Source organism: Danio rerio, chromosome 21 (assembly GCF_049306965.1).
Source record: "Danio rerio strain Tuebingen ecotype United States chromosome 21, GRCz12tu, whole genome shotgun sequence".
Classification (NCBI taxonomy): Eukaryota; Metazoa; Chordata; class Actinopteri; order Cypriniformes; family Danionidae; genus Danio; species Danio rerio.
The window spans coordinates 16,783,475-16,795,600 of NC_133196.1; the positions used below are offsets into that span (position 1 = coordinate 16,783,475).

Consider the following 12,126-nt stretch of genomic DNA (forward strand, 5'->3'; position numbering starts at 1 on the left):
TTTTTGTGTAAATGTGGGCAATTCTGTTTGAGATCATTTTTCTTTTGTTTCCAGAGCTAGGAGCAATCCGTCAGTATCACTTTTTGTCTGTGCCTATGATCTGGACTGATGCTCAGAGTTTCTGCAGACAGAATTACACTGATCTAGCCACCATTGATAACATAGAGGAAATGAACAGGTTGATTGACACAGTCAATGGCAGTTACAGTGGATTGGCGTGGATTGGTCAGTATGATGATGTGAACAGCTGGAGATGGTCACTGGAAGACAATGATTTCTATCAGGAAGGAGAAAGAGATTACAGGAACTTTTATCATGAACCTGACAATTCTGGTGGGAAGGAACTATGTGTTTATATGGATGGTTATGGAAAATGGTTTGATTATTCATGTTACAATTCATTACAGTTTATATGCTATGATGGTAAGAACCTTTTGTTTGGTTCTCAACAAAAAATCTGTAAGTGTTTTCCCCTAAATTGCACTCATGTGTATGTATATTTGTTATATTTCATCCATCAGGAAGACAGAATGCCACACAGATTTACATCAGAATCACTGATAGTAAGAACTGGACTGAGGCTCATAGATACTGCAGAGATCATTACACAGATCTCGTCAATGTAAGAAATCAGAGTGAAAACCAGAAGATCCTTGAGACAGCAGGTGGAGGAGTCTGGATTGGACTGTACAGAAACAGAACTTGGTCTGACCAGCGGATTACCAGTTATGAAAACTGGAGACCACAAATTCTTGATTCTGTGTTGCAACCAGATAATGGCGAAGATGGGTTGCAACCAGAAACGAGTCATCAGCACTGTACTGCTGTTTCATTTGGTAATTCAGGTCGATGGACAGATGAGGTCTGTGTATCCAGCATGCCTTTTTTCTGCTACAACAGTAAGTTCACTCCCTATAGTAATAATTTCAGCTATGGGTTTGTTGTTTGGACTATACGTTAACCTATTTCATGCAAAGTTTCTTACTCGGGGCAGTACTAAAAAATAACAAGCATTTTGTATGAGGTCTCTTTTTCAATGCAGTTTTAAAAGATCAGAGGGGTTGATATAGATAGAGACATGAGATGTTTTGCAATAAATATTGTTTTGTAATGACCAAAACTGCATTTTTAGCCTGAAGAGTGAGAAAATGGGCGAATGAATGCCAGCAAGTTGGCATAGCTCAGCAAGTGCTGGTGATTATTTATTAGTAGAATGTATAACCAGTGCATGTGGAGCGAACAGTAACACTTTTCACTTCAGAGCCTCTCACATCAGACTGAAGAGATCTTCTGCTGAGCTGTTTTTACAAAGCAGTAATTCCATCAGTGTGGGCGACTATGTGTACAACGGCGGTGGAACATGGTTTATTTGCTGTTCCCTGGACATTTCACTGGCGGCTAAAAGAGCTGTTTCTACTAAAAGAGCAGCACGGTCGAGCAACACATCTTTTTAAAGATTTCATTCCAACCATGTGTTTCTCGATGCAGTGGTTCCCTCTCCCCGGATGACAGACACAAGCACTATATGACATGTCTGGGGTTGCAGCATGTTGAAGAAGTGCTCGTTGACAGCTCATGCCTTCAGTGCTAGGGCATGACTAATGAGCAATTTGCAAGGTCGCTGAGCACTACTGCTGCTCTCCGCAAGTTGGTTAGCACACGGTAACAGTAGGTGCTTAATCCTCAACTTTAGACCAGCAGACCCCATTCACAGTGTGGTTCATCCAAATTTCAATTGAGTGAGATGGTACAACTCCTGGGATTACTCTCATTAAATGACACAGAGAACCAGATGTCCATCGCTGCATCTGAGGTTGGGTTAACATGTTCTAATGATAGTTCAGACCCACTTCTGCCCTCTGAGGTTGCCAATGAGGTCTTGGACTTGGAATCAGACATGTAAGTTATTCTAACCGGAGCTGCTTCTGAGTTGGGGTTGGAGATGGCTTGTCCTCCAGCTCGACCTTTGGACCCATTTGATGGGTGTTACTTACGGGGCAGGAAGAAGGTCTAACCTTCCATGCCCCCCTGTCCCCTTGCAGTGAGTTCATGCATGCAATGGGTGCACCTTTCTCTGCCTGGTCCTAGTGCACTCCTGCCCTCACCACCCTTGAAAACAGAGCAGCCTGGTGGTACAAAGCAATTTCCTCAGGTGGTGCACGATCTCGCAGTCAACTTTTGCCCACAAGGCACCGCTACCTGGAGGAGTCTGCCTAGGCTCCCGTAAAAGGAGTGTAGATTATCTGAATCACTTGTGGCCAGAGTCTATACAACTGTGAACCAGGCCTCCTCCGCCTTTAACATTATGGCCACCTATCAGCACTACCAGGCGCAGAAGTTGACTGAGCTGCAGGAGGGTGCAATGGGCAAGTCGATGAGCGAAGTCATCAATCAGAGGGCTCGGAAAACTGCTCTCCCCACTTTCCTCGGTGGAGGGCCGGGGATCACAGTCAGCAACATGGACTTCGAAATTATTGCTGGCCTCTGGGCCGATGGTAACCAAATTGTCAATAAAAGAGCAGTTTTCTCTTTCTCTGGGTGTGCAAATCCTAGCCTTGCCAGTCTGGGACAATCCGCCTTCCAGCTCTCAGCTATGGCCCACATCGCCACAGGCTCTGAGGGTGCAAGAAGATGGTCTCATTTTGCTCACTCCTCCAGCCTTATTGTGGGATCTAGGGAGGAAGGTAAGAGACAATTTCTTATTTTCAGCTCTTTCTCGAGATGCTCCACTTCCCGATCTGCCCCTCTTCTAGCACATCAGTGATTGTACCAATGATGCCATTAGCGATAGCTCTGCCAGACTTTTTTTTAAACCATGCAGCTGATGTGCTTTCATGAAAGCGAGCGTCTCAAGAAGAGTGGAGACTCCACCCTGGTACAGTCCAGCTGATATGGGAGCACTTTAGGTCGACCTGGGATTTTGTGAAAACACCCATTGCCAGTTATTTTATTTTTGTTCCCTGATTTTTCTTAGAGAATTGTGCCTGGAATTCAGGTCAGCCTACTCTCACATTATTCTGAGACCCCAGCCTGGTTATGTGCTCAAGGTTCCTACCTCCCCATTTAGAGACCAGGTGGTGAACCTACAACTGCTGCCCACAGAGGAGGCAGACTCAACCCTTTCATGTCTTTATGTGGACCGTACGCAGAATATAAGATCTTCTGAGCAGCTCTTTATTTGTTTTGGTGGTCAGCAAAAGGGAAGAGTCATATCAAAACAAAGGGGTTTGTCCAATGGATAGTTGATGCCATTGCCGTTGTCTATCAGTGCCAGCCATGTACCCAGTGAGTGAGAGCACACTCAACATGAAGTGTCACCTCCTCTTGGGTGTTAGTAAATCGTGCCTCTTTTATAAATATATGTAGAGCTGCGGGCTGGGTTACACCTAACACATTTACAAACTTTTATATTTTCAAGGAAGCCTTGTTTTCTCCTAATAACTGGGCAAACCAGGTCAATCAGGAGGAAACTAAGCTCAGTGTCAAAAACGCTTGCTACACCATGCGTGTGCTTATTTCACTCTGCTAAAGCGGATCCGCTATTTGGTAAACCATAGAGAGTTTCTCCCACTTCGGGCACTTGCGTGTTTCCCAATGTACTGTCATACTTTAAAAAATCCCTAGATTACAATAAGCTAGGTAAAAGCACATTTACAACCCTCAATCTAATTCTATTCTTATTTATTACCATACAATGTTAATTAAAGGGCCTAGGGGATGTTGGGAGGTTGCACCCTTGGTGATGCTTGAGCACTCAAGCTATGATTGGCAAACTTCACATCAGGGGTGTGACAGCCTCAAGTGCTGTGGTGTTTTCCATACACTGTCCCATTCAATGTCTAGAAATCTCCCATTTGTGGCTAAAGACTAGGGCGAGACGGAATCTGCGGACAATTTTTGCTATTTCTGCTGAGAATTTTGGTAAAAGTCTACGGATTTCTGCAGAATTTTTTGGGATTATCATAACTAAAACCTTAATATATGACATAAAAATAATATCTTTTTAGCTTTTATTTAATGTTTAATATGCAAATCCAATTAGATTCACTTTATTTGGTAAATAAAGCAAGTTTGTCATATACTATATCTAGTAAAAGACAGAAAATGTTACTGTACAAACTGCATTGTACATTAATCTGATAAACATTTTCACATTAGTCAATAATGTTACTGAAATTAATAAAAAAAATAAATAAATATTAATTTACACACATTTACTCAAGTAAATAAACAGAATTAATGATGGGCTAAAAATCTGCTAAAAATCTGCGGAATTCTGCGCGCTCAGATTCCGGGTGGGCCTACTAAAGACACATGTTTTCGTTCCCTCTTCAGGGAACATGAGTTACGTTAGTAACCTGGATGATTTGGTACCGGTATTTAAAAAAAAAAAAAAAAAAAAAACCCTCATCTTGACCCATAATATTACCTTATTTACAAAATCCTGGTTTCTGACCAGAAATGCAACCATTTTTTGTTACTTTCAGGAAACTGCACACAATCTACATGTACCCGTCAGTATCATTTGGTGTCTGACCCTAAAACCTGGGCTGAAGCTCAGAGTTTCTGCAGACAGAATTACAACGATCTGGCCACCGTTGATAACATGGATGAAATGAAGATACTCTTCAAAACAGTACGTGGGACTTTCTATGGCAAGGCTTGGATTGGTCTGTACGATGATCTGGACAGCTGGAGATGGTCACTGAATAATATAGCTTTACATGGAGGATATAAAAACTGGTATGTCCAGCAACCTCTTAACTGGGGTGGACAAAGTCTGTGTGTGTATTTGTCTGCTTATCGAGGAATATGGAGAGAATTCTCTTGCTCACAGATGTACCTCTTTGTTTGTTATGATGGTAAGAACTGCTCCTGGCTTTCCAACAATTACGACACCATATGACACCATAATCACTAAACAATTGTTTTGTTTTTACCGCAGGAAGAGTGAATGCTAGCTCAAGTTATGTGCTTGTTAATCAGTACAAATCCTGGACTGATGCTCAAAGTTACTGCAGAGAACATCACACAGACCTCGTCAGTATCAGGAATGAGATTGAAAACTACATGGTTCAGAGATTACTTCCAAACTCTAATAATGTTTGGATTGGACTGTACAGAAGCAGGTCTTGGTCAGATCAGAGCAACTCTTCATTCAGTAACTGGAGGTCAGGACAGCCAGATAATGCTGGAAACAGTGAATACTGCACTGCTGTGTCATTCAGTGACTATGGGAGCTGGACAGATGAAAACTGCAATACTGCTTTTCCTTTCATTTGCTACAGTGGTGAGTAGAACATTTACACAATAGCTTCTGATGGCTTGCATTCTTTGGAGTGTTTACAAGAATAATGCATTAGTTTTTTTATTTGAAGATTGATTGAGTCAAAGTAAAAAATAAAATCTTAATAATACTAATAATTATAATAATAATAATGATTAATAAGAACTCTTAACTTGCACATATTGCCTTGCACTAGCATCATCCCGTCAGTATTACTTTGTGTCCGAGTCTATGAACTGGACTGAAGCTCAGAGATTCTGCAGACTGAGTTACACTGATCTGGCCACCATTAATAACATGGAGGAAATGAACAGGCTGATTAACACAGTCAATGGCAGTTACAATGGTTCAGCCTGGATTGGACTGTACGATGATGTGAACAGCTGGAGATGGTCACTGGAAGACAATGATTTCTATCAGGAAGGAGAAAGAGATTACAGGAACTGGTATCATGAACCAAACAACATGGGGGGCAAGGAATTATGTGTGTACATGCAACACAGTGGATACTGGTTTGATACGCCCTGTGACAATTATTACCCATTTGTCTGCTATAATGGTAAGAAATTCAAGCAAAAAAGTAAAAATCTGTTATTAATTATTATTACTATTTTGAGATTAGAAGTTAGCATAATTTGTCTTTGGGTATGTTTTAACAACAATTTAAAGGGTTAGTTCACACAAAAATAACACTTATGTTATTAAGTTATCAATTATACATCTTTATGTTGTACTGAACCTTCAAAGCAAAAATTAAGGTGTTTTAGGTGAAATCTGAGCGCTCTCTCATTATCCATAGACATTCCATCCATAGACTTCAAGCACCAAAAATAAATAAATAATAAAGTTGTTATTTAAAAAAAAAATGGTTGAACCTGGAATCCAGGAGGAACAATGCAGTTTTCGTCCAGGCCGTGGCCCACTGGAGCAGCTCTATACCCTCACCAGGGTGCTCTAGGGTTCATGGGAGTATGCCCAACCAGTCCATATGTGTTTTGTGGACCTGGAGAAGGCATTCGATCGTGTCCCTCGTGGCATTCTGTGGTGGGTGCTCGGGGAGTATGGGGTCAGAGGCGACCTGTTGAGGGCCATCTTGTCCCTGTAGGAATAGAGTAGGAGTCTGGTTCGCTTTGCCGGTTATAAGTCAGATTTGTACCTAGTGCATGTTGGACTCCGGCAGGGCTGCCCCTTGTCACCAATTCTGTTCATAATTTTTTATGGACAGAATTTCAAGGGCAGCCTTGGGCTGGAGGGAGTCCGGTTCAGGGACCACAAGATTTCATCTATGTTATTCGCAGACGATATTGTTCTGTTGGCTTCATCGAACATGGACCTTAAGCATGCGCTGGGGCGGTTTGCTGCCGAGTGTGACGCGGCTGGGATGAGAATCAGCACCTCCATGTGCGAGGCCATGGTGCTCCACCGGAAAAAGGTGGTTTGCCATCTCCAGGTTGGAGTAAAGTCCTTACCCCAGGTGGAGGAGTTTAAGTATCTCTGTGTTTTGTTCAAGAGGGAACAAAGTGAGGAAAGGATGGAAAGTGAGATTGACAGGCAGATTGGTGCAGCGGCAGCAGTAATGCGGTCCATGTATCGTTGTGGTGAAAAAGTAGCTGAGCCGAAAGGCAAAGCTTTCGATTTACCGGTCAATCTACGTTCCTACCCTCACCTATGGTCATGAGCTTTGGGTCATGACCGAAAGGACAAGATCTCGGATACAAGTGGCCGAAATTAGTTTCCTTTTCAGGGTGGCAGGGCGCACTCTTATGGATAGGGTGAGGAGCTCTAACACCAGGCAGGAGCTTGGAGTAGAGCCGCTGCTCCTCCACATCGAGAGAAGTCAGCTGAGGTGGCTTGGGCATCTGTTTCGGATGCCTCCTGGACGCCTACCTAGGGAGGTGTTCCAGGCATGTCCCACCAGGAGGAGGCCTCGGGGAAGAACCAGGACATGCTGGAGGGACTATGTCTCCCGGCTGGCCTGGGAATGCCTTGTGATCCCCCCGAAGGAGCTGGAGGAAGTGTCTGGGGAGAGGGAAGTCTGGGGTTCTCTCCTAACACTACTGTCCCGCCGACCAGGCCCCGGAAAAGTGGCAGAAAATGAATGAATGAATGAATTTTTTTTTTCATGTGCAGAAAAGTGTTCTCGTAGCTTTATAATTTTCTGATTGAACCACTGAAGGCATATTGTCCACATTTTGGTGGTGTGTTTTTGTATTTCACTTAAAATGAGTATGGAACCTTACTTTATTTGGAGGATAAGGGAGCTCTCAGATTTTACCTAAAATATCTTCATTTGTTCTCAGAAGACGAATGAAGGTCCCAACGGTTTGAACCAACATGAGGATAAGTTAAAATTATCATTTTTTTTTTCCAACAGCTGGTTCAAACAAGTGCAGGAAAACCCAAAACAAAAACAAAGAGTAGAGCTGGGTCCGTTCTTTGTACCTTGCTTAAAAGATCTAAGATGATTTGGCAGATCCTGGATCTTTTAATCTTGATAACAGACCTCGGACTAATTTGGTTCTGTTTTGGTTTAAATCAGATTAAAATATCTGGGTGAACTGATCTGAGATTGCAGCTTATGAAGGACAGATCTATTGATTCTCAAAATCATGATCAGCAATCCAATGATTGGCTGATGGTACAGCAGCGTAATGCCATCATTTGAATAATATTAAATTATCCACGTGAGCAAAGTTATATAAAATCTGTATAAACAGTTTGTTAAAAATTATACACAATCACTTTCCCCATGTGTTGTGAGCTGCAGGCTTTACACTTTCATGTGTCAAGAGTGTTTAGGTATTTATTTAGTTTTATATTTTAGTGGTCCAGGCCTATTTTAGTCTCTTAGGCGGTGTAAGCAATTTAAATTAAATTTGCATCAAAAAAGCATGTTGATATTGGTAAAGGCATCTGCAACCTTTGCAAAGCATCAAATCACCGGCATACTGGCTGTCAAAACATGTGCATGACAGCAAAAGTTATTATTCCTTTATAAAAAAAAAGCAAACAAACAAACAAAAAACATTATCTTACAGAAATTGTTCTGAAGCTGGATCATTACCTTTAAATAGTACGTATTTGTATCTAAAAAAATCTATATTAATAAATGTTCTCTTTGATCCCCTTGGGGAGAACCACCCCGTTTCTGTACTTTTATTTACTTAAGTAAATAAAAGTTTTACTAAGTTTACTAAGTTTTATTTATTTATAAATATTTAAACTTATACAAGTTTATATGTATATAAACATAAATATTATTAATTATTCAATATTAAATATTATTAACTATTATAAATTATAAATGTGTATGTATATACTTTTTTAAAACTATTTAACTTTTTTCCCAATTGTATACTATAGCAGGGGTCACCAATCTCGATCCTGGAGGTCTGGTGCCCAGCAGGGTTTAGCTCCAACTTGCCTCAACACACCTGTCTGGGTGTTTCAAGTATACCTAGTAAGACCTTGATTACCTTGTTCAGGTGTGTTAGATTAGGGTTGGAGCTAAAATCTGCAGGACACCGGACCTTGAGGAACAAGTTTGGTGATCCCTGATCTATAGGTTACTACTGTAAGAAAGTATCAGCATTCGGTACATACATTCAGTATTACTTTTGCTTGAAATGAGCCGATCGAATCATGTTTATATGAAATAAACCTGTTCCCAAGCAGGTTTGAGCTACCAGAACTGTTGCTATGACAACAACTCTCGGATGAGTTTTGAAGAACGAAATGATCCTGGATCTTGTCAAATCAACAATAACTGAATCCAGCTAATAAACCCTAACAAGTAGACTGAACACAAAACACATGTGCATGCCAGCACCATTTTCACAAAAATCACATTTAGTAGTTTGCACAAAGATTATAATGGTACTGTTGCTTTCCTTTGCACTTTAAAAGTGCACTTTAAAATACACTTTCACATCTTCGCAATTTAGTCCAAAAATAATTTTGTGTCAAGAATTGCCAAAAAGTACACTTTAATTTAGATTTTAAAAAAGTCTTGTAAATTTATCCTTGGTTAAAAAACCTATAATTAATGTAAAGCTATTACATAAAGATGTATTATTTGTTTCATTTTGAAGAAAGCACTCAAATCTATGTTTTGGTTACTGAGAGAAACACATGGAGAGACGCTCAGAACTACTGCAGAGAGAGAAACACAGACCTGGCCAGTGTGAGAAGTGAGACAGAGCTGCAACAGATACTGAGCATTACAGGCTCTGGAAATTTTGGTTATGATATCTGGATTGGTCTGTACAGAAACAGACTGTGGTCAGATCAGAGCAACTCTTCATTCTCATACTGGCTGCCATGGACTCAGAGTAGTGATCCACAGCCAGATAATGGATTAAGTATCCCAGGACAGTATCAAGCTCAACACTGTACAACTGTTTCTTTAAAATACTTCGGCAGGTGGACAGATGAGAGATGCTTTAACAGTTTGCCTTTTTTCTGTTACAGTGGTAAGTTTCTCTAAAAATACATTTAACCAGGTTGTTACATACAATAATGAGCCCATAAAGAAAGTGAAAGATTGTAAACGCAGGGAAATTTTGATTTGACTAACAACAGTCTACTTTTTATTTTTGACCAGAACACCAACTGACCTTTCTGAATGAGTATGGTATGTTTATGTACAATAGTACTGCATTTACACTATATTAAAACGTTACATTATTGTGAATTAGCTTTATTAACCTTTATTATTGGTCGTATTATAATTTTGTTTTTGTTTTCAGTGGTGGGACTGAGAGTGAAAGTTTCAACTCTAGACAATTTGTCTCAGATTGAACAGAAGGTCATTATACGGGTAAGTCAACGGATCATTTATCACCAGTACATAAAGATTGGTACTATAAAAGCTATAACTTTAAGCCAAAAACAAACTCTGTATATGTGGTTTGTGAGGACAATTAATAGACATTGTATTCATACAGTAAAATAATTGCTTATTAGTTGGCCCTACCCCTAAACCAAACTCTGTCAGAAAACATGTGGCAAAGTTTGAATGTCAAAAGACACCATTAACTATGATTTTTAAGAGTTTCAAATTAAGAGGACACGGGATATGTCCTCATAATGCACCTTAAAAAAAGGACATGTATGTCATACGCATATCCTTGTAAACCACATTAATAAGTACACACACGCACACACACACACACACACACACACACACACACACACACACACACACACACACACACACACGCACACACACACACACACACGCACACACACACACACACATACAGATTTTTTTAACAATGTTGATAAACAGTTTTCTCACAGGGCTACGTAGCATAATTTGCCCAATGGGGACGCAATAAACACTAGTAAATCGAATGCATTAATGATGGCAAAATAATTTGACTGATATTCCAACACGTGATTTGTCATAAATCTCAAATGTTTTCAGTTACAAGAAGAGTTGATCAAACATGGAGTTTCCGGCAACTTCACCATGAGTCCAAGAGACTTGCAGAAGATCAAACCCTGATGGAGGAACCTTCACAGCACGGTGTAGCTTTGAATACAGCTTTTGGGCTTTAAAAATGTAACTTGTTTCTAAGCTCAGAGGTCATTGAGATGAATCACTTAATCCGTTTAAGTCTATTCTAGTCGATTTTTTTCCTGATGAAGATTCAAGTATGATGATGATTTGTTTTGATTTGAAGGTGTATGCTTAATGTTACACAGATTATGAAAGTAAACTGAAGAATCAAGAAAAGAAGCTTTAATGTTTACAAGAACTTCAATCATTTATTCTTTGAATCATAATATATCTTTATGCCTGTCATTGTATTCTTAAATTATTACAAATAAAAGCATTATTAAAAGTTTTATTTTCACGTTTTTTTTTAACGCAACACTAAAAATGGCTACAATTTTATACAGTATAGAAATTATTTCCAAAGGAAGATTTATTCATACACTGTAAAACACTAAAGTCAACTTTGATTTAAAAAGAGTTTCGAACTCAGCAATAAAGATAATGAGTTAATTAAATACCTCATTGTGTCAACTTAAATGGAGTAAGTTCACAGTACCTATATAGATTAGTTTTTGAACTCAAATGGTTTGTTGCAATCGATTTTCTCAAACGGTTTGAGTTGCCTTAACTTATTGAGTTGAGTTGCCTTAACTTATTGAGTACTCGGTTGGTTTAAGTTCTCTTCATTTATTGGTTTTGACTGTGCTCAAATTGCTTTTTTACTCAAATAGATCAAGTTCAAAGTGCTCGTTTAGATAATTTTTTTTAACTTTAATGGTTTGTTGCAATTGGTTTCCTCAAATGGTTTGAGATACCTTAACTTATTGGGTTTTGTAGTGTATATATGAATTAGCCTTTATTTCAGTAATAATGTACTTAGTAAATTACTTTGATATAAATGCTATTTTCCCACATTTCCACTGGTTATGGTGGAGTTAAAATTGAAATTTAAAGGTGTAGAAAGTTTCAAAGCCATGAATTAAAGGCTTAATGGTAATATAAATGAGTACATGAATGTTAACATAAAACCTACAGTTTTAGATTAAATATAAAAGAAGAAGCATTTTAGAAAATAGTAATATGTTATATAATATAAAATAATTATTATTAAATATTAAAAATTATTTATTTAATTTGTGATCAGTCAATAAAATAAGTAAGAATAATTGTGAAGTCCTAAAAGGTACACAGAAAAAAAAGGTCATTACATTAAATTAACAAAAGGAACAATTGACAAAATACCCTCATTGGGGAGTATTTACACTGCAGCAACCGGAAATGATCTTAGTTATACTGTAGTGAAACCTTTCGAATGAAATTAGCTCCTAAATCAGAA

At 39.1% G+C, this 12,126-nt stretch overlaps 2 protein-coding genes and 1 long non-coding RNA gene across 4 annotated transcripts in view; 2 read left to right on the forward strand and 1 right to left on the reverse strand.

Moving 5' to 3' along the window:
- LOC141379826 (uncharacterized) overlaps positions 1–12,126 on the forward strand; it is a 195,959-nt gene that overhangs the window by 77,806 nt on the left and 106,027 nt on the right. The window lies entirely within an intron of this gene.
- Positions 1–12,126, reverse strand: part of LOC141379829 (uncharacterized) — a 224,208-nt gene that overhangs the window by 1,941 nt on the left and 210,141 nt on the right. The window lies entirely within an intron of this gene.
- Positions 96–11,302, forward strand: LOC137488858 (C-type mannose receptor 2). The gene is made up of 9 exons (XM_073936106.1): positions 96–333; positions 522–899; positions 4,488–4,862; positions 4,946–5,290; positions 5,484–5,846; positions 9,379–9,759; positions 9,891–9,920; positions 10,036–10,106; positions 10,716–11,302. The coding sequence occupies exons 1-9, from the start codon at positions 96–98 to the stop codon at positions 10,794–10,796; spliced, it is 2,262 nt and encodes a 753-aa protein (XP_073792207.1). The 3' UTR covers positions 10,797–11,302.

Coding starts and splice junctions, on each gene's coding strand:
- LOC137488858 (XM_073936106.1), top strand. CDS start 96: ATGATCTGGACTGATGCTCAGAGTTTCTGCAGACAGAATTACACTGAT. Junction 334..521: donor TCATGAACCTGACAATTCTG/GTGGGAAGGAAC, acceptor TTCATCCATCAG/GAAGACAGAATGCCACACAG. Junction 10,107..10,715: donor AACAGAAGGTCATTATACGG/GTAAGTCAACGG, acceptor AAATGTTTTCAG/TTACAAGAAGAGTTGATCAA.